The 22,580-nt window shown below is 48.7% G+C and overlaps 1 protein-coding gene across 1 annotated transcript in view; it reads left to right on the top strand.

Moving 5' to 3' along the window:
- The window catches only part of DNAH10 (dynein axonemal heavy chain 10), a 143,977-nt gene that overhangs the window by 79,907 nt on the left and 41,490 nt on the right, over positions 1-22,580 (top strand). Inside the window, exons 35-48 of the mRNA XM_039218596.1 lie at positions 1,069-1,257; positions 2,808-2,954; positions 3,492-3,683; positions 5,260-5,378; positions 7,463-7,621; positions 8,469-8,604; positions 9,711-9,833; positions 11,304-11,438; positions 11,739-11,955; positions 15,011-15,130; positions 16,128-16,273; positions 18,858-19,010; positions 20,009-20,269; positions 21,862-22,034. Coding sequence (XP_039074527.1) covers positions 1,069-1,257; positions 2,808-2,954; positions 3,492-3,683; positions 5,260-5,378; positions 7,463-7,621; positions 8,469-8,604; positions 9,711-9,833; positions 11,304-11,438; positions 11,739-11,955; positions 15,011-15,130; positions 16,128-16,273; positions 18,858-19,010; positions 20,009-20,269; positions 21,862-22,034 — 2,270 coding nt within the window. The remainder of the gene's footprint in view (positions 1-1,068; positions 1,258-2,807; positions 2,955-3,491; positions 3,684-5,259; positions 5,379-7,462; positions 7,622-8,468; positions 8,605-9,710; positions 9,834-11,303; positions 11,439-11,738; positions 11,956-15,010; positions 15,131-16,127; positions 16,274-18,857; positions 19,011-20,008; positions 20,270-21,861; positions 22,035-22,580) is intronic.

The raw sequence follows: 22,580 nt of genomic DNA, 5'->3' as shown, positions 1-22,580 counted from the left end.
TAATGTTTTTTTTTTTTTTTTTTTTCTGAGAGAGAGAGACAGAGAGAGACAGCGTGAGCAGGGGAGGGTCAGAGAGAGAGGGAGATACAGAATCCTAAACAGGCTCCAGGCTCTGAGCTGGCTGTCAGCACAGAGCCTGATGCAGGGCTCGAACCCATGAACCGTGAGATCATGACCTGAGCGGAAGTCGGACGCTCAACCGACTGAGCCACCCAGGCGCCCCTAGGAGCTGTGTTTTCAACAAGAGAGCCGCCCTCCTCTCCAGAGGACAGTCTGGGCCTCGTGTGGATCTTGGGCGGGGGAGGGTGGTGTCGGTGCAGGCTTGGGGGACAGGACAGTGGCCTCCTTTCTTGGGGAGCATCAGCTTCCTGCTGGGCTGCCCTCTTGTCACTGAGGCAGCCTGTGCCTCATAAAGAGAATTTTCTATTTTTCATCCTCCTGGTAGGCCAGCGAAAGAAATAAAGTGGCAAAAGCTTAGCCAAAAAGGTTGAGACAGGTGAAACCCGACTGTGGGCTAAAGAGACTCAAAATGTTGAGATTCCTGCGGTTTGTCGGTCCCTGAGGCACCGGCGGAGCAGAGGCCTGTGTCTGGGGGGATGGGGAGGCGGGTTCTGCGGGAAGGGTTGATGTCCAGGCGCCCGGGGCGGGGGCTGGATTGGGGGAATCGCAGGTAACCTGAGTAAGAGTCCACTTCGTGTGGGGCGGCAGACTGGGTGCTCGGGCACAGATGGCCTCGCTCAATCGCCACAACCTCGCAGAAAGGGCAACCGAGCCAGAGAAGTCAGGTAACCTGTTGGAGCTCACACAGCCCCTCGCACCATCCCCTTCCAGCAGCTGCCGCTTCTCAGTGTGCAGACCCTTGCTGTGGATCAGAGTTTGGGGAGGCCAAGGCTTGCCCCCTAGAGCGCTCAGGCCACAAGCACGAGGACTCTGTTTAACGCCTGGAAAGGGAGCTCAAGGTGACGCCTGCCTCATACCCACGCGGTAGGCAGCCCCGCGGCTCGCCCGGCCTCCCCCGCGGTGGGGCGCTGGGCGGCCGTGACCCCTTCCTTTCCTGTCACCATCCAGTTTGAAGGGCAGGAGATCTCCCTGGACTCGAGAATGGGCATCTTCATCACCATGAACCCCGGCTACGCCGGCCGCACGGAGCTGCCCGAGTCGGTGAAGGCCCTCTTCAGGCCCGTGGTGGTGATCGTGCCCGACCTGCAGCAGATCTGCGAGATCATGCTCTTCTCCGAGGGCTTCCTCTGGGCCAAGGTGAGCCTTGCGGGCGCCCAGCCTCGCCCCGCGCCCCCCGGGCTCCGCCCTGGCTCTGACCAGGGACTCGGCAAGTTTGCGGTCTGCATGGCTTACCTGGTTTATGCACTTATCGCTTTGTCTCCTTCTCCTGGCCCTTTTTAAAACTGTAAGTTTTATTTTCAAATAATCTGACTCCGGAGAAGTGGCAACAAAAGCGTGGGGAGTTCCGGGTGCCCCTCCCCCAGCTTCCCCAGTGCCCACGCCTTACACGCCAAGGCTGGGTGTCCGAACGCGGGAAGAGACGGGGGTGCTGTGCTCTCAGCTCAGGCACAGGCTTTGTCTGGATCCCATCGGATTTTGCATCCCTCCCCCCACCCTGCCCCTCTGTGCTGTGTACGTATAATTCTAGAACATTTCGTCGCATGTGAGGAGAAAGCAGTGCCACAGTTGGGATACAGAACTGGGCCGTCGCCACAGAGGAACTCCTTTGTGTTATCCCCTGGCAATCACACCCTCCCCACAGCCCTAAAGCTGGCGGCCACCTGTCCTTCTCTATCATGACAGTTGGCGACTTCAAGAATGTTCTATACGTGGATCATAACTATGTAACCCTCTGAGATGGGCTTCTTTCATTAAAGCCTCATACCTTGAGAATATGTGGCTTTAAAACATACTCTCTCTCTTTTATCATTCTTTAAAATATGTATAAAAAACAAAATATGTATAAAAAAAGTATGCACATACATATTCCCAGAAGGCTCTAAAAACGTACAAAATAGGGGCGCCTGGGTGGCTCAGTCTGTTAACCATCTGACTCTTGGTGTTCAGCTCGGGTCATGGACTCACAACTCATGAATTTGAGCCCCATGTTGGGCTCTGTGCTGACAGCATAGGCCCTGCTTGGGATTCTCTTTCTCCCTCTCTCTCTGCCCACGCTCTCTCTCTGTCTCAAAAACAAAACAAAACAAAACACAAGAAACCATTAATGTGCAAAATAGCAAATACTTTCATCGTAAAGGGTTGCGTGGTTTCTTTTTTGTAATTTTTTAAAAAGGCTCTTCCTGCTCGCATGTTGTCTGGATTTGGCACCGGAGTGGTGAGGTCTCTGGTTGTTAATCCCCAGGCCGTCGCTGGGGAGCGCGGGCTTTGAGCCCTTGCTGCAGGTGAGATGGCTGACTTGTCTTGGAAATGAGTTACAGGAGAAGCTGTAATACGTTCAGGTCCGAAATAAACAGGAAGCACATTTTCCAAATGTGGTTGCTAGGATTTAAAACCTAGCAATGGATGGGTTCTCCTCTTTAAACAGAGGCAATTAAGATCTTCCTCTGCTTTCAGAGACAGTCCTCAAATTTTGGTAAGACTGGTGTTCTTTGAAATTAGTCCCTCTTTTTTCACCGTTGAAAACGAAGGACCCATCCTGGCGTTTCTCTTCAAGGCGAGGTTTGCTTGTTCACAGAGCAGTTCCTTTGGAGCACCCACCCGTACGTCCATTTTCTCTGCAGAATGATGTCCTGTTTGCTCTCGGGTCATTTTCTTTGTCTGTTTTTCATTATCTTTGATCACCAAAGACACTGGCCAAAAAGATGACTGTCCTGTACAAGCTGGCCCGGGAACAGCTCTCCAAGCAGCACCACTATGATTTTGGACTGAGAGCCCTGAAGTCGGTGTTGGTAATGGCTGGAGAGCTGAAGAGAGGCTCTTCTGAACTTAAAGAGGTAGGGACCGCGTGCACCTGTGTCCTCTGGGTCTCCTTCGGTTCCCATGCACCTGACAAGCACTGCGTTGCTGTATGATACTCACGGGCTGCACTTCATTCAGCTGCTGGCCTCAGTTGGGTCTCGTAGCCATTACGTGTTTTTTTGTTTTTTCTAATTTGACTTATTACCGTAGGTCAATTTCAGCGTCTCCATGGCACCACAGTTTCTGATGCTTCTGTGGTAACGATCAATCCACAACTGCAGGATGGTGGGGTGTAAGGATGGGGATAAAGCCAGTCCTCAAGGAAGCATCAGAATGAGTTTTGTGTTTTTTCCCACTTTGCAGTAAAGGCACAGGCTTTCCTCTGAAGCAGACGTGGCTTAGGGCTGCTCTGTGGGCAACAGGCTCTCATGTTTCTCTGGAGACTGTGCTTACAGCGCTTTACGTCTTAGAGTTGATACACACTTCCATTTTGTGTCTCATAAGAGGATTCCTAGGCCAGTCCCCGGCTCGTTCAGAAATATCTTTGAAGATGTCCGTTTCGTTCCGTCCAGGATGTGGTGCTGATGAGGGCCCTTCGAGACATGAATCTGCCCAAGTTTGTGTTTGAAGACGTCCCTCTTTTCCTCGGTTTGATTTCCGACCTGTTTCCGGGACTAGACTGCCCGCGCGTTCGCTACCCCGACTTTAATGATGCCGTAGAGCAGGTTCAGGAGGAGAACGGCTACATCGTCCTACCTGTGCAGGTGAGGCGGCCTGAGATGACCTCACGGGCTTCTCCTGGGTCCATCCCGTTGTTGTTTTGTTTTGTTTTTTTGTTTACTATTCTAGCACTTTCCCCCCCCTTTTTTTTTTTATTGTGGTAATGTACGCATAACATCAAAATGTCCATCTTACCCAGTTTTAGGACAGTGTAGTAGTGTTAAGTATATTCGTGTTGTGGAGCAGATCTCCAGAACGTCTCCATCTTGTGAGACTGAGACTCTGTTCCCATTACCAACAGCCCCCCACCCCTTCCCCGGCCCCAGCACGCCCCCGGCACCCAGCCTGCTGCTGCTATGAATCTGACTCCTTTGGGGACGTCGTGTAATTGGAACCTTCAGGTTTTGTCCTTCTGCGACTGGCTCCTTTCGCTTAGCATGTCTTCTCGGGTCATCCATGTAATAGACTGTGTCAGAATCACCTTCCTTCTTAAGGCGGAAAAGTATTCCCCTGTATGTACCCACCACCCACCGTTGTTTTTGGCAGAATATGGTACTGAAGTGTTCTGCTTTGGAGTCCGACCATTTAATGTTCTCTCCCCGGCGCACCTTTTTCTCCCCGCAGAGTCGCACATATAAGAAAAATTAAATTCGATGTTGCTGATAAGATTTTGGTCATCTCAAGTCTGTAAGGTTATATGTACTGTCACTAAGCCATACGTTGCCAGAGTGTTCTGCTGAGGGTCTGAACGCCTAAAGCTCAGGACCAGGGTGGCTACCTGTGGTCGGGCTATCTCGGGGCATCAGGAGGCTACCCAGAGGCCTCGGACCGGGGTAGCAGATGCTGCCACAGATGAGCGAGGTCTCGGCACCTTTCCTGGCCCTGAGGTCTTCCTCTGGACATGGTTGTTTAAAAAAATGTGTTTTCTGGTGGGAATGTAAAATGGTATAGCAGCTATTAGAAAAACAGTCTGGCAGTTCCCCAAGAAGTTCAACACAAAGTTACCAAGTGGCCTGGCAGCTCCATGCCTGTGTGTCCGAGGGAAGTGAGGGCATACGTCCACATAAGACCTCACGCACTAATGTTTACAGCAGCATTATTCGTAAGAGCTGAAAAACAGACACACACAATTGCCCATGCCTGTGGGAATAAGTGAACTGTGATCTCTCCACGCAGTGGAATATTATTCAGCCACAAAAAAGAATGAAGTCCTGACCCACGTGGGCGAACCCTGATAAAATGTGGATAAACGTGGATATAATATGCATAAACCCCGGAAACGTGCTGAGTGAAAGTAGCCAGATGCAAAGACCCACGTATACTGTATGGTTCCATTTATGTCATTCCGTTTATATACGGAGAGCGGGGAGGCCCATGGGGACAGTGAACAGTGCCAGCGGCTGGGGGCAGGGCTTGGCAGAGCCAACTAATGAGGGCAGAGTTGTGGGGGTGGGGGAATGTGTGGTGAAAATCTTCTAACATTGAATGTGGGGATGGTGCCCACGCTAAAACCCGCTGAATCGCACAATTGAAATGGGTGAATTGCATGGTACGTGAATTATAGCTCAATAAAGCTGTTTAAAAGATGTGTTACCCCAGCTACCAATGTTTGCCCCACAGGTGGATAAAGTGGTTCAGATGTTTGAGACCATGTTAACCCGCCACACGACCATGGTGGTGGGGCCCACTGGAGGGGGCAAGTCCGTGGTCATCAACGCCCTGTGTCAGGCCCAGACCAAGTGAGTACGTCCCCGAGGAGGGGCCCGGCCGCACGGCTGTGGTGGGGGGGGTGGTGTCACCTAGTCGCACTTTGCTTTCTCAATTCCTGGGACGTTAGATTTGTCTTCACACACTGCCCTTTTTCCTTTCCTTTCCTTTCCTTTTTTTTTTTAACGTTTATTTAGTTTTGAGACAGAGAGAGACAGAACTTGAGTGGGGGAGAGGTAGGGAGAGAGGGAGACACAGAATCGGAAGCAGGCTCCAGGCTCTGAGCTGTCAGCACAGAGCCCGACACGGGGCTCGAACTCACGGACCATGAGATCATGACCTGAGCCAAAGTCGGCCGCTTAAGTGAGCCACCCAGATGCCCCCCTTTTTTTTTTCTTAAATAATGAGAGCAAAAAGTTCATTCACGTTCGAAATTACATATAGTTACCACGGGGAAGACATTTTCAAGCCAGGGCATAATCCAGTTAGGAAGGTGAAACACGTTTAATATGTTATTTGCATGACCAGTCAGCTTCAGAATCGCATACAATACAGGGTGAAGTAGGCAGTCCTGAAAACTGAAAGCTGAGCACATCAGTGTCCTAAATACCACTTTAGACTCCGAGCATCTCAACTTGTTTCGTTGACGAGTTTGTTCACCTATTTCCGAAGGCAAAACAGTGACCCTTTTTTTGACCAGGGGGTGTTTCATGAACAATCTGATAAAGATGTTTTGCGAATTAACTTGTTAAATTGTATTTTCTTGGCGTTCAGACGCTCCTTCACAGTAAGGCAGGACACTCACCATTATGCAACCCTTGTTACGGTATCGGAGTGGCCCCAACCAGTGTCCTCTCCCCAGGTGACTTCCCATCACCAGCCCCGTGGGAGCTGGGACAGGGGTCTCACCCTCCTCATACACAATATTCTAAAGACCTGGAGCGAGTTGTTGTGGCCATGCCCATCCTCGTACTGAAAATACTGGAAATGGGTTTTCTCACCTCTCACTCTCCTCCTGAGCAATAACTACATCCCAGAAAGACTTCACTGCATGTGAATATTCCAGCAAAAATCTAAACCGAGCCTAACGATCTTTGTCACTTTAACATTTCTAGATAGTCTATAAAATCTAATGAGTCAGCGACTGCCATTTTTTCTTATTTCTTCTTGTGTTTCTTATGAGAGAGGCAGTGGACTGTGGCTTCCTGATTTCAAGTCGGGGGTGTCATAGCCTTCCTGCCTTTTGTTCTTTAATTCATTGTTGGGTAATTGCTAGAACTGTCATACACATGCATGTGTATTTACATGCCACCATTATTTTTATTCAGTTAGTTAATTATGAATTATTTATGTGATGTCTGGTTTTCTGTAGAGGAATTCATGCCATCGTGTTGGCAGGAATTTGCAGGCATTAGGGTGGCAAATGCCCCGTGCACACGATGTATAAAGTCAGAAACGCAGAGCAGACATCCCGTAAATATGAGGGGTTGAACATTAGTGGTCCAAGAGGATGTTATGTAGTCCTGGATGACTGTTATCTCTTGCACACGAGTTATGAGATCTTTACATAAATCGTCACAGGCATGACTATCTCACTTAGCTTCTTGTTGCCCTCAAAAGGCAAAGCTGTGCCTTCAGTTCAGACCTCACTTGTGTTGAGGTCATGTTTGCAGTGAAAATTGGCTAAATTTAGTGTACATTTAAATTAAATTAAATTGCATTTAGAAGCGCCTGGGTGGCTTAGTCGGTTAAGCGTCCGACTTTCGCTTAGGTCATGATCTCGCGGTTCGTGGGTTTGAGCCCCGCGTTGGGCTCTGTGCTGACTGCCAGGTCAGAGCCTGGAGCCTATTTCAGAGTCTGTATCTCCCTCTCTCTCTGACCCTCCCCTGCTTACGCTATCTCTCTCTCTCCTAGAAATAAATAAAAATATTTAAAAAAAATTGCATTTAGTGTAAACCATTGATGGTAATGGGGAAGCCCAGGAGAGAGTTTGTGTGGGTTGCATCTTAAATTGTGGATTGGATCCCAAACATCTAATCCCCACATAGGGGCCCAGACTGTTTTCCTAATGCATTTAGTCCACTGGAGCACAGCTGTGGTCTCTCCTTGGGTTTAGACTCGGGCTGATGACGAAGTTGTACATCCTAAATCCCAAAGCCGTGAGTGTCATAGAGCTCTATGGCATCCTGGACCCCACCACCCGAGACTGGACAGATGGGGTGCTGTCGAACATCTTCAGGGAGATCAACAGGCCAACGGATAAGAAGGAGCGAAAGTGAGTACCTTTGTAAATAGGAGAGAGCCTGGGTTAGTTTATATTAATTGTCTAACTGTTATGGGTAAAAAAGACAACGTATAGCATTGTAGTTTCATGCTTGGATGCCCATAGACTTAGAGTCAGATGTCGATCGTCCTGCTCACAAAGTGTCAGATGCCATCTCAATTCTCTGTGTGTTATCTGTCTCCTCTACTGCTAGGATTCTCTGCCCTCCATAAGGATACTTGTCCTTGGGTAAGGCCCCACCTGGGTAATCCAAAATGCTGTCATCTTGAGGTCCTTAATAATACCTGCAAAAATCTTTTTTCCTCCCAAGTAAGGTCACAGTCACAGCTTCTGGATGGACATAACTTTTGGGGGTCACCATTCAACCCATTATACATGGATATGTTATATGAAATACTTCCTTTTGCTCTTAACCTTCCGTAAGAAAAGCAGGTGTCAAAACCAGTGAATGATAGCAATTGGTATTCTCCGTTTTAAGAAAAGAATGAGACTGTGATTCTATCTGTCTCCACACACAGCTGCGGCTCAGCCCCAGCACATTGTTCCCAGGCAGGATCGCAGGCCTGAGTTTTCAGCCTTCCGGGTTGCAAGAGAAGCAAGAGATTCAGATTTTTGTGTGAAGTTTCTTTATTCTTCAGTATCGGTGACTGACTCACACAGATTTTAGGGTTTTTTTTTTTTTCCTTTTGATTTTATGGGTCAAACTTCTGGATCAAGGTGGGTGCTCGGTGTCAGGATCTGGATACAGGACCCTGGAAAAAAGACATTCATCATGAATGGGGAGGTGACACCAAGTTCCATAAGAAAGCGTGACTTCCTTTTTCTTGGGTTGCTATAGGTATATTTTATTTGATGGTGATGTGGATGCTCTGTGGGTGGAAAACATGAATTCTGTGATGGATGACAACAAGCTGTTGACATTGGCCAATGGTGAGCGCATTCGGCTTCAAGCGCACTGTGCTCTGCTCTTTGAGGCAAGTAGTGGTGAAAAGTAATTTTTAATATGTCTTTCAGTTAAATATGTAAATGTTTATTAAACTGGTAATAAATATGGATGACTAAAGAAAACCTAAACGGTCCAAGAAGAGTTTTTATGATGAGGACAACTCAATACTTCCCCTATTCTTCTTATCCCCCTTTACTGTATCCCAGAGGTAACTACTTTTCACTCTTGAGTTATTTCTTCTGATCATCATCCTAGTGTCTGTAAGTAACACACTTAGCATGCTGTTTATTCCTTTATCAACACTAGCTCACTCTCCTCCTCAGAATACTATATTGTTAAATCAGCTATATCAGTAAACAGTATTTGCATTATTATGAATATGGAAATATTTACTGTAGAGCCAACTAGTAGAGTGTTACTATGTTTGGTTTCTTTTTGAGCCGTCATGTTTTGGATCTTGAGTTGGTAGTTGCCTTCCTTTTTTCTCTCACACTATTTGCCTTTAACTTTTTTTTCATTTACTTTTGCAAATTTTCTGTCCTATCCTCTGAACCTGTTTCTTAGCTGTGGCCCTGAGACTTGTTTCCACTTTAGCTTAATGTTAAAGTTGTTCCTAACTTGGCCTGGAAAATTCGTGGAAGCTTGAGTATTTGTGCATATCCTTATCTTATTGGCTGACTAAACTGTGTCTTTTTTTCATGAAGAGATAGGTGTGTTAATATTGCTGGTTTAGATGCATATGTATTAAGTTTTATACTTCCCAATCTCAACTATGTTTAAAAAATGAAGAAAAAAAGTACTGAAAGGAAAACTCTCCAAAACAATGTTTATTTCTTGGTATTGGGATTTTGGGTAACTTATTTTCTTCTCCATAGTTTTCTATTTTTGTCAGATATTCTACAGCATACTAATTTTCATACTAACTTATAGTAAAATTTAAAAAGATGTCAAAAATGTGTAATCTTCCCATGATAAACTTAAGTGTTCAGTTGGAAGCCACATGAAAGCTATGTTAATCTGGGTATGACTTGGGGTTGATGCAGTTGTGAAAACTTTGCACAAAGCAAAGGCTTTTAAACATGCAGTTCAGCTGTTTATAGCTGTTGACATGACTGATTTTCTGTATTTCTCTAGGTTGGAGATTTACAGTATGCCTCTCCTGCAACTGTGTCTCGATGTGGAATGGTTTATGTGGATCCTAAAAACTTGAAATATCAACCATACTGGAAAAGATGGGTTAATCAAATACAAAACAAGGTGAGAATTATTTCTAAAATAAACTTAAAAGTTATTTAGTATTTGTGACTAGCTGGATAAACATAATCCAGAGGGGTGTTTGTAGTTAAAGCCATAACCTTGACCTTAATCTGCCTGTGATATTAAGCACTTAATGTTATCAGTAAGTTGGATGAAAACATGGAAGGTACACTAACTAGATTTCCAGATAATTCCATAGCTGGTGGGATAAGTAATAATTTTTCTATTTTTAAGCTTATTTATTTATTTTGAGAGAGAGGTAGAGAGAGAGAGAGAGAACAAGCTCTGGGGGCAGAGGCAGAGAGAAAAGTGGACAGAGGATCTGAAGCAGGCTCTATGCTGACAGCAGGGAGCCTGATATAAGGCTTGAACTCACAAACCATGAGAACAGCTTAACCAACTGAGCCACCTCGGTGCCCCAGGGATATGTAATGACTTCAGTAGTCTAGGTCAAGGGTTGACAATTTTTTTTCTCTAAGGGGATAGAGAGTAATATTTTAAGCTCTATGGGCCAGCTGGTTTCTTTTGCAACTCCTCAGCTATGCCATTGTGGTATGAAAGCAGCCACAGTACATGAATGGGGAGATCTATGTACCAATAAAACTTTATTTACACAAAGAAGTGGCGGGCCAGGTTTGGCTTGTGGGTTGTAGTTGCCAACTCCTGCTCCAGCCAAGCCCAGCTATTGAGAGACTGGTCTCTAGAGGGACTCAGCTTTTGCTGGATTGGATGAATGCAGTATGTGAAGGACCTAGCTTGTCATGTCATTGAGTTCTGGTGGTTTTAGTTGACCTCAAAGTGTGTCATGTGTCTCATGCCTCCCAAAATGTGTAATTGTAACGAAAGGCTTCACTGAGAAGTGCAAAGATAGGTGTGACAGTCGTGTGAAGGTAGTGGCTGGCCCAGGACACAGTGACAGCGTTCTCACAGCGACACAGGTGGTTTGGGTGTATCACCAGAAGGACCGCCAGGCTGAAGGCGAACTGGAAACCAGGACATAATTATCCCAGAGAAGAGAAGACCGAGGGAAGCATGACAGGACCATTGGAGGCGCGATTGTAAGGGGGACCGAGTTGTCTAAGGGCCCGTGTGATCCCTGGTGCTCCTCAATGCCTTGATGGGGACAGGGGCTTCCACTGCTTTGCACTCTTTGCAAGATGACTGTGGCCATGCCTCTTGAACTTGAAGATAATCAGCCCTATTTCTGTCCAATGGGAACTGTTATCCTCCGTCCCTCCCGGGTGGTAGAGTAGACTCTCTGGCAGTGAAACAAAATGCTCCACAACGGAAGTGCACCGTGAAGGCCAAATCTCTCCACAAATAGAAGGCACTATTATCGGGGTTTACCTGCCACATTGATCCTTCATTGGAAGACTTTTCTCATTCTTGTTTGCCAAGATCAGCTTTCCACTAACTTCCCTTTAGATGAAGGAGCCCTTGAACATACATTGGAATTCTGCTCTTCTGTAGGTGGAGCAAAGCAATTTAGAGAGTCTCTTTGAGAAGTATGTGCCCCGTCTCATCGATATGATAGTGGAAGGGATAGTGGATGGAAGACAAGGCGAGAAGCTGAAGACCATCGTTCCTCAGACAGACCTAAATATGGTGAGAAAGTATGTCTGTTAGCAGAGACAGATGCTTCCCCTAAAGGTGGACCCACAGTCCAAGGGAAGCAGAGGTGCTGGTGGGGTGGACCGAAACATCACAGGTTACTGATGAAGACTCAGTACTTCCTTTGGTGACCCTGTGCAGGACAAGGTGCCAGCGCTATGTGACCAAACCAGTATGGGGGGTCCTAAGTTCCCCTCCCTCTGGGACCGGGACCCCAAGATTTATGACCAGAACTGACCCTGGGGTGGGTGGAGTGGAATATGTGGGCTCATCAGAGATTTGCCGGTGCACTAGGTAACCCAGTTAACCAAGATGTTGGATGCACTACTCGAAGGAGAAATTGAGGACCCGGACCTTCTGGAGTGCTATTTCCTAGAGGCTCTGTACTGTTCTCTGGGCGCCACTCTGCTCGAGGATGGGAGGATTAAATTTGACGAGTGTATCAAACGCCTTGCTTCTTTGCCTTCTGCTGTTGCGGAAGAGGAGTGGGCCAACCCCGGGGAGCTGCCAGGTACGACCTGAGTGTGGCCTCGTTTCCTGCTCACGGAGCTTTCTGGGAGCATTTTAGAGGAAGTGAGCTTGCTTTTCCGTGCGTGTGCCTGTACGGGGTCTTCCAGCTCGTGGCCTTCTGTAGGGACACGTGCAATGTCAGACGCCCCGTGTGCCCTCAGGAGAAGTTCCCGTGTGAGGACTGTTAGAGCAGAAGCCGCACGGGCTTGTCTTGTTGAGTCTAAACTGACCCCCCACCCCGTCCTTGCACCCGCACCCCCGCCTTCACACCCTTACCCCGGCCCTCGCTTCTTTTGCTGTTTTAAGTTTTTAAAAATTTTCACACTTTGCACGACTTTGTGTTTCTTCTCCTTTGGATTTCTCTGCCTATTTTTTTTTTTAACCACCTCTCTAATTTTCATCTGCTGTGTTCTGAGTATTTTCACAGGAGGCGAACCAGTTGGGGTCTGTAGGTCATTCTTGAGAGATCATCATATTAAGGTTTTATTTTTTAAAATTTTTTTAATGTTTTATTTATTTCTAGGAGAGAGAGAGAGAGAGGGAGAGAGACCGCGTGAGCAGGGGAGGGTCAGAGAGAGAGGGAGACACAGACTCTGAAACAGGCTCTGGGCTCTGAGCTGGCTGTCAGCACAGAGCTCGATGCTGGGCCCGAACCCACGAACCGCGAGATCATGACCTAAGCCGAAGTCGGACGCTCAACCGACTAAGCCACCCAGGCGTCCCCATATTAAGGTTTTAAGTTTGTGTGTGAAGAAGGTGCATCCTTCAAGAACGACATATCATGAAAACATGCCTTTTTTCAAGGACTATACGTAACACTAGGATCCATCTTTGTCTAGTTCTTTTTTAAAAATTTTATAAATATTTATTTTTGAGAGAGGCAGACAGAAGTGGGGGAGGGGCAGAGAGAGAGGGAGACACAGAATCTGAAGCAGGCTCTAGGGTCTGAGCTGTCAGCCTAAAGCCCGATGTGGGGCTCGAACCCACCAACCAGGAGATCGTGGCCTGATTCAAAGTCAGATGCTCAACGGACTGAGCCACCCAGGCGCCCAATCCTAGTTTCATTCTCAATGATATTTGAATAGGACTTGGCCGGTTGACATCTTTCTAAGTCGTATTCTATCATCATTACCTGGGGAATTCTTTTTAAAGTGCAAAGTCAAGTGGTCCCAGGTCTTCCTAATGGGGAGCACTGAGCTCTCCATCCTCCCGCTCAGGTGCTGGCTTCCTTATGGGGCTCCTCTTGAGCTGTCTTTTCCGTTTCTCTCCGACCAACTCCCTCCCAGCTGCTCTTGGACCTGCTCTGGGGAAACCTTCTGTGCCCTTCTAGAGACCTCTCTCTGCCTCTTTTGTTAAAGCCACGAGTCCTGGAAAGGTTGGCTTTGAGCTGTGTCTTCTCATCCCACTTGTTTCTCAGCCAACAGCCACCTGTCCCCTTTGCAAACCCCAGCTCCCCTGAAAGTGCTTCCAGTGAGCGTGTCCTCTGCTCTCTCCACCAGAGCCCAAGGGCCTTTGTGTCCTTGGTATCCTGACCTCGGCTCAGCGTCCAACATGGCTGACCACTTCCTCCCCTCTTGAAATGTTCTTCCTCCTCCCTGCTGGCCGCTCCTGCACCGTCTCCCTCCTCTCGTCGGTTTGGTCTTCAAGACTCCTTTCATGCTTCGTGTCCACGGAGCACTGGCCACGTGCTCACAGCTTCTGCCTCCCAGTGTCCGAGGCATCTCCTCGTTCCCTAGCTCTGTGCTATTGAAATCCGTCTGTGTATTGACCATCTGTCATTTATCTATCCATTGTCTGTCTGTCTGTCTATCTCTGTCTCCCTATCGTCTATCATTGTTTATTTATCATCTATGTACCTATCATCTACTTATCATCTACCTACTTGTGTATGTATGTGTGTATATATGATGTATCTGTGTGTTGTGAGCACGTAGCCAGTGCTCTGTGAGGACATGAAGCATGAGAGGAGGCTTGAAGACCAAACCCCTGTCCGTCTATCTGTCTGTCATCTGTTTATCTGTCATCACCATCATGTCTCTGTCAGTCATCTGTCTGCAGATGCAGATTGGTGACCTTGACACTTTCTTCCCCCGCCCCCGCCCCCGCCCCCACATCTCCTGTGAGCTCTCCTGTCACCTCCGCCCTGGGCACGGAGGGAGCCTCACTAACAGGTCTCCCGGTCTCCACTCACCTCCTCCAGATCCATTTTCCGCTACAGCCGTACTGATCTTTGTGGATGCAGACCTGGTCACGTGTCCCGCTGGAGGCTGGTGGCACATGCCCGGGACCAACCGGGAGGAGAGGCCCCTGGCGTGGCTGCCAGGCTCTTCATGCAGCAGCTCCGCAGCCCCTGTGGCCTTATCTGCCCGTGTGCACGCCCCACTTACTCCTTTCTGTCCCTCGGGCCAGCCCGCCGTGCTCGCCTCCCCCGGACAGCCTCCCGGCGGCCCCCATTCTCTCGGCTCAGGACTCCCCTTTCACGTCTCAGACTGGATGGCATCTCCTTTGGGAAGGCTTCCTGCCAGCGCTGGCTGCAAAATTTGGTGTTGCTGGGACCTCCGGGAGGAGGCGCACGGGGAAGCTCTTCTTAGAGCTGAACTTGCGTAGCACCCCGACGTTCAGTTACAAATGGGTCTGGGCCGTGGGGCACCTCAAGGCGCCCTTGGCACCCACTACTTCTCAGACCTCTTTCCTGCCCCAGCGGGGTCAGATGGCCTCCCGGGGCGCCCTCTGTACCTGTGCCCGCCCTGCCGTGGGACGGAGCCCTGCGCACTGGACTCCACATTGAAATTGCCTCTTAACTTGCCTCCACCTCCCCTCACCTGCCTGCCAACAGCTGTAAGCCTTGGCTCCCCGGCTGTCCGCCACCTCACTCTCTCATTCCCCGGGAAGGGGCTCAGCATGTCCCTGCCCAGTGGACGGGAGCATTAGCTCAGAGTACTCCGTTCAGTTGCTGTCCAGGCAGCAAGTAGCATTAGCTCATCTTATGCACGTCCCAGTGCTGACTGTATTTCCGTGTCTACGACTGAAGCGAAATGGATCATTATGTACCACAGGTCACCTCCCGACCATGTATGACTTTCATTTTGACTCCACACGGAAGAAGTGGATACCGTGGAATAAATTAGTTCCTGAATATGTTCACGTCCACGAGAGGAAATTTATTGACATCCTGGGTGAGTGAGAACCAGACCCCTGTTCTCAGTGTACAGTTCTTGTTCTGCGAGGAAGTGAGAAAGATCTGGGGGCCTCCGTGGCCCTCTGAGTCCCCCCCCCCCCCCGGGTTTTGTTTCTGAGAGACTGAAAAGATTGAGCCATGGGTCTCGCCAAGAGGGTGGCACTTCGCGTTTCGTTTATGTGCAGTGGCTCTGAGTGTCTTCGGACGTCTGTGGCTCTCAGCTGTCACCTGACAGGTGCGGTGAGGGTGGGACAGGCCACTCTGCCTCCCTTCAAGTTTCCAAGGGCTTCCAGAGCTGGTGGGCTGTGCAGAGGAGCGAAGGGAGGAAGAAGAGGAATGAGCGGGGCAGCGTGTTGTGAAAGGGGCTGCCTCGCGAGGTTGTCCAGTGTGGACGTTCATGGGTTGAGCTGTATTTTTAACGCACTCCTCTGGCTATTTCGAGAACATAGTGGCAGAATGACTTCACAAAACAAATATCTGGTTTTGGTTCTGATAGAAGGAGATGTACCCATTTCCCCAGGAACCCGTAGGGACTAAAAACGACTGGCGTGGGACCGAGCCAGACCCGGCTTCGTGGTTTCATTCTCTCTTTGGAGGAAGTTGTTGGTCAGGAAACCAAACCCTGCAGATATGTGACTGACGCAGGCACTGGAGAAACTGAGTTTTTAATATCCTGAGTATACATCAGAGTGGGATATTAAAAACGGTTTGGGGGGTTCTAAATCTGGACGGTGGCAGTGATTACACAGCTGTAGAAATGTACCAACCGCACCAAATCATACCCTTAAAATGGGTGAATTTTACAGTATGTGAGTTATACCCCCATCGAGCTATTAAAAATACACGGTTGGGGGCAGCGAGGGTCCCCTAAGCAGGTAGCACCTGTACATGCATTTTCAAAGTCACGTCTCGGGATTTTGCTGATGCTTTTTATGGGGTGTTCGGGATTCACCCTCTGACGTTTCTGCGATGCTCCCTCCTGTCACGCTCCTCAGTTCACACGGTGGATACAACCCGCACCACCTGGACGCTGGAACAGATGGTCAAGATCAAGCAGCCGGTCCTTCTGGTTGGGGAATCGGGCACCTCTAAGACCGCCACTACCCACAACTTCCTCAAAAATCTGAACATGGATATTAACGTAAGTCTGAGCTGTGGTTCGTATTCATTACCTACCGCCGTGTAACAAATGACCCCAGCACGCGGCAGCTAGTGCAACAGACTTACTGTCTCACCGTTTCTGCACGTCAAGAACCTGGGCGTGGCTTAGCCAGGAGATTCTCGCTCACGCTCTGGCCTGGGACCGCTGTCCGGCCGTCGGCCGGGGCTGGAGTCATCTGCAGGCCTGATCGGGGGCTTGGAGGGTCCTCAGGTCCCCACTGTGTGGACCTCTCCTTTGATGACCTAGGAAATCACCTTCTCTCACCTAAGCCACGGTCTGTGGGTCACACAGAGACCACCGTGAATCACCCTGACGCAGTGTGGGAGGGGCTACACAGGTGAATGAGTACGCGGAGGGTGAGGATGGGCGGAGGTCATCTGGAGGCCGGCCGTCTCGTTATGCATCACCTTGCTGTGGTTTTGAAAATCTCAAGGTTTTCCTTTCCTTCCTCCGTCCCCTGTGTTAAACGTGGGAGGGTCTGACGTGTGGGGGGCACGGAGCTAGCTGGGGGCCACAGGGGCAGACAAGAGCAGGCTCGCAGTTGGTTCCGGAGGGACTCACAGTCGGCGGGGAGGGAAGACACATTTGGAAATGAACCCTATGAAACATGACAGTGTAGAATGTGCCAGGGCGCTGAGATGTTAGGAAGGAGGTGTGAGGGGCACCTGGGTGGCTCAGTCAGTTAACCATCCGACTCTTGCTTTCAGCTCAGGTCCTGATGTCATGATTCATGGGTTCGAGCCCCATATCGGGCTCTATGCTGACAGTGTGGAACCTGCTTGGGATTCTCTCCTCCCCCCCCCCCGCCCTCTGTCCCTCCCTTGCTCTCACACACACCCTCTCTCTAAAAATAAACTTAAAAAAAAAAAGGAAAGAGGGTGTCAATTCTCCTTTCTATACTCAGAGTTGCCTTTCATGGGCCACCTACCTGCTCATTATTTCAACTGTCCTGGCTTCAAACAAGTTTTATTTAGTGTCTTTATAACCAAAGAAAGACTCTTTTTCCTCCGAGAAGCTGCCTGTGATTTCTGGGATATCCAGCTGATACACACTTGTCCCAAATCCACTCACTGATTCAGTTCCATGTTTCTGTTAATATCTGCTCATCATTTAATTTTCCAATTCCTATGTTGGCCTTCCGGAACCTCAGACGGGAGAGAAGTTTCCTGTGGCCCTCCTTCCTGACTGCCTTACTTAGGCTTGTTCCCCGGGAAGCCCTGTGACCCTCTGGGGCAGGGAGTGGCCGGCCCAGCTTCACAATGGCCATCGCGTGAGGGACGTGGGCCAGACTGCCTGCGAATGGTCGAGCTCAGTCACAGATGGGTGTGTGGAAACAGGGCTTATTTAGCTTGAAGGATGTCCCTGTGGGGGGCGCAGAAGGGATGTTTACAGCCAGAGGGACCTACGCGTTGGTAGGGTCAGGCACACAGCAGCCACATTCAGAAACCCCCGCCACGACGCCCCTCTGCTGTGGGACTCAGCAGCTGGTGCTCATCGGCCCACCAGTCTGTGCACATTTGTTATAAGGAGATGCACGTTGACCTTCATCGTGTGCAGCTCCTGTGTGCCCGTGGGCATCTCCGAGGATGGTGTCCTCTACAGCAGTGGTTCTCAAAGTGTGGTCCCTAGGCCAGCAGCATTGCCTGGAAACTTGTGTGCCCGATCCTTGGCCTTTTGAATCAGAACCTCTGATTCTGGGCCCTTCGAGCTGTTAGGCACAAACCTTCCAGGTGATTCGGGTGCATAATTAAGACCGAGAACCACTGACCAATGAACTCTCACCAAGTGCTCGAAGAAACACAGTGAGGGGCCCAGCGTATGTCCATCAGGAGGCGGCGCTGTCCACATAGGGGCCCGGGGCCTCCCTCCCCTTCCTCTCAGCAGGTACTTTCAAAGATGCTCTCTCTGACCTATTTATTAGGATGTGGCAGGTGTGATAGTAACTTAGGGTTGAATATTACTTTGTCATGTGGAAAACACCTTTGTGGATTTCATCTCCTGTGATAGAATCACCTTATGGAGTAGTCTAAGTAGATGCTGTTAAAACTGTGTTATACACAAGACAAACGAGGCTCTATAAGGTTGAACCTCTTTGGGGCGCCTGTGTGGCTCGGTTGGGCGTCTGTCCGACTTTGACTTAGGTCATGATCTCGTAGTTCATGGGCTGGAGCCCCGTGGCAGGCTCTGTGCTGACAGCTGCTTCCGATTCCGTGTCTCCCTCTCTCCCTGCCCCTCCCCTACTTGCACTCTGTCTCTCTCTCTCAAAAATAAACATTAGAAAATAAAATTTTTTTAAAGTTAAACCTCTTTTTGAAGGTCACCTTGCCAGACCTGAACAGAGCTAAGGCCCCCCAGTCCACATTGTGCCCAAGGCCCATATGCAGTGACTGTTATTGCTGTAGACATCCTGCTAAACGGAAAGAATGGAGTGCGGCACACACTGGGTTCTAGAAAAGTTCAGATACTGGTGAATTTGCAAGCTAGACGGTAGCTCATGGTCCAGCATTTCCCACCCATACTGCGAAGAAATGACCACCTTCTAGAATGACCTCTCTCGTTCCAGATTGTGTTAATGGTCAACTTCTCCTCTCGCACCACATCTTTGGACATCCAGAGAAATTTGGAAGCAAATGTGGAAAAACGAACCAAAGATACATACGGCCCACCTATGGGAAAACGCCTCCTAGTGTTCATGGACGACATGAACATGCCGAAGGTAGGTAGTGTTAAGGTCAGGGAGCGGCGGGGCAAGGCCGTGTGCTTGTGTCACTGTGTGCACATCGAGTCTGTGAGTGTGTAAACATGTGTCTTCTCTCTGCATAATGCCTGCAGTATACTGGTTGTGGGAGCCAGCTTAGGAGACAGTGTTACTGGAATGTTCTTACACAGTGCGGGACCTCACTGATTGCTTTCTTAGAGGAGCAAAGCAGGCAGCCTCCATGCTTTTTACAGCATTTATTTGAGTAAGTGGTTTCCCAATGAGCGTGAGCTTAGATGATAACGTTGTTCTCAATCCCATGTACATGGGAAGCATAAGAGCAGATACTTCCCAAGGATTCCTCTGGATTTACCAAGGGAGGGAAACTGTAGTGTGCATGAGGAGTGTGTTTCTGGGGCCAGTGACTGAGAGTTGTGAAGTTTTCTTAGTACTGAAATTTAAATTATGTAATTTCTGCAGAATCATTTTTTCCTCTGAAAATCTATCTTCCAGATGGACTGTGTACAAAGCCAGGATCCTTCCATCCACCCTTCCCTCCTTCCCTCCTTCCCTCCTTCCCTCCTTCCTTCCTTCCTTCCTTCCTTCCTTCCTTCCTTCCATCCATCCATCCATCCATCCATCCATCCATCCATCCATCCACATACTTATCCACCCACTTGTGCATCTCTTCATACATCCATGCACGCACACACACACCCTTCCATCCATCTATGCATCCATCCAATTAATGTGTGTTTATTGAGTGCCTCCTCTGGGTCTGGTGCTGTGCAGTTACGAACAAAACATAAGTAGTCCCTGCCTTCATGGAGCTTACAGTTGAATGAGGGAGACAGAAAAAAAAAATTACAAATGAATATGTGATTGGAAACCTTGAGAACCCATGGAACTAAAACCAGAGCGCTCTGAGAGAGTAAGAGAAGAGACTCAGCAAAGGCATCCCTGAGTTCTGCTCTATGATGCTACTGTTATCTCTTTTCTTGGGAAAATACATCAAGGTGGATGAATACGGCACACAGCAGCCGATTGCCTTGCTGAAACTGCTGTTGGAAAAAGGCTACTTATATGACCGTGGGAAGGAGCTGAACTGTAAAAACGTTCGGGACCTTGGCTTTATTGCTGCGATGGGAAAAGCTGGAGGAGGCCGCAATGAAGTTGATCCGAGATTCATTTCGCTGTTCAATGTCTTCAATGTGCCATTTCCCTCAGAGGAGTCTTTGCATTTAATTTATTCCTCCATTCTGAAAGGACATACCTCGGTAACTTGATTATAAATTTTTTTTAATGTTTTATTTATTTCTAGGAGAGAGAGAGACAGCGTGAGCAGGGGAGGGTCAGAGAGAGAGGGAGTCACAGACTGAAACAGGCTCCAGGCTCTTAGCTGGCAGTCAGCACAGAGCCCGACGTGGGGCTCGAACCCACGAACCGCGAGATCATGACCTAGGCGAAAGTCGGACGCTCAACTGACCAAGCCACCCAGGCGCCCCGGTAATTGATTTTAATTCGGAGTCAAGGGGCACCTGGGTGGCTCAGTCGGTTAAATGTCTCACTTCGGCTCAGGTCATGATCTCATAGTTCATGGGTTCGAGCCCCGCATCAGGCTCTGTGCTGACAGCTCAGAGGCATTAGAAACAGGCATTAGGCACAGCAGGCCCAAGGCCCATGGCACTTTTAGGGGCCCACGAAAATGTTTCCTTTCAAAACGAGAAGAAAAAATGTCCAGTCTGGATTATATTCATCTTTATGTCAGTGCAGTCATAAAAAATAAAGTAACATATTTTTATGGAGGAAGAGCCCAGAAGGCAAAAGTGACTTGGGTCTGTGGAGGTCATGATGTGGCCCTGAGTTACATGTGTCACATTGAGATGTGGCAGTGAATCAACTAGGGGACCAGGACCTGGAGTCAGGCCCCATGCTGCTCCTGGGGCAAGTTCCTGGAGCCAGTTCTCATCTGGAACGGGGATGATGATGGTGCCCGCCTCACCGAGACCTTACAGTGTCTAGTGCATAGCACATGCTCCCTAGATACTAGTTACTGCTCTTCTTTCGTTGATTTAACTTGGCCCCCCACAAATGGAACCCATGCATTTAAACGATGACCTTCTGATCTGGCATTTCCCTCCTAAAGTGAGGTTTGCACACTCACAGTCTGCAGGGGAGGGAAAGGCAAAGGCAGGAGTGGCCCCGTGGGATGAGCAGGAGCGGTGAGCCCCCTGTTCATGCCTTACCTGAAGGCATTCGCTTTCAAAACTGTGAGGTCTGCCCTGGGCCAGTCAGACTCAAATGGAGGGTGAGTTGGGCTTTGGTTTCACATCCTGTTGACTTGTCAGTTGATGAGAAAATCTAGGGAAACAAAGCAAATCAGATGATGAGTTTGTCTGGCCTTTTCAGTTTTTTTTTTTTTTTTCTTATCTCTTTAAAAATCATAGTAAAATCTGCATAGTGTAGGATTCGCTGTTTTAACCACTTTAGAGTACAGTTTATTGGCATTGAGTACATTCTCAATCATGTACAGTCATCACCACTACCGAATTCCAGAATATTTTCATCACCCCAAAAGTAGTCACAGTATCCCACCCTTCGGCCCCCGGCACTTGCTAATCTGCATTCGGTCTCTGTGGATCTGCCTCTTCTGGATGTTTCACCTAAAGGGAGTCACACACTGTGCGGTCTTCTGTGACTGGCATCTTTCACTCGGCATCCTGTTTTCACGGTGCATCTGGGTCATAGCACGTGTCAGCTCTTTACCCCTTGATGTGGCCAAATGTTGCGCTGTTGTCGATAGACCACACTGGTTACCCATTCATCCATTGATAGACACTTGGGGGGGGGGTGTCTTTTCAATTTTTAGGTGTTTCACGAAAGCATCCAGGCTGTGAGTGACAAGCTGACCTTGTGCACGTTGGCGCTTTACACAACCATCGTGCAAGACCTGCCTCCCACGCCGTCCAAGTTCCATTATATCTTTAATCTGCGGGACCTCTCCAGAGTTTTTAACGGTCTTGTCCTCACTAATCCAGAGCGGTGAGTTGGTCTTATCTCCCTAAAATGTGGCCCGTGGGCATGACGATGGATTTTCTTATTCTTTTAAGACAGAGGACTTGTCAGTGAATTGGATGAATCAATGTATCAATTAATCACCCAATGTCTTTTTGTTTATGTTAAATGAAGAAAAGAGTTAAGTGCTTAGTTAAGGCCTGATGACTTGTACGCTCTTGACCAGAAGACAGATGGAGCCAAGAAAGGCAGATGTGTAGACACCTGGACAGGTGTATTTAAGCCCTCGGTGGGAGTGCTGTACTGACCATGTCTTTCTAAAGTTGCCTTTTGCTAAGGCAACAGAATCATTTGTGGTTGCTAGTTAGGTACATTTTGTGGGTCTTTGTAGAAGTAAGCACAGGGGACAGAAAGGATTTAAGTCTGGGTATAGAAATTTTCTCATTAAAGACTGACTTCTGTACATTAACATACACTTTATGTAGATTTGCAAGCAGAGTGCACTTTTGTGGATTCACAGAGTCCACAAAAAATTGAAAAGTGAATTAGTCGAGGACTTGCCACATACCCAAA

Source organism: Hyaena hyaena, unplaced genomic scaffold (genome assembly GCF_003009895.1).
Source record: "Hyaena hyaena isolate Hyena2069 unplaced genomic scaffold, ASM300989v1 scaffold_0, whole genome shotgun sequence".
NCBI classification, from domain to species: domain Eukaryota; kingdom Metazoa; phylum Chordata; class Mammalia; order Carnivora; family Hyaenidae; genus Hyaena; species Hyaena hyaena.
Note: the sequence above shows the minus strand (reverse complement) of the source record. Positions and strands in the feature narration are given on the sequence as shown.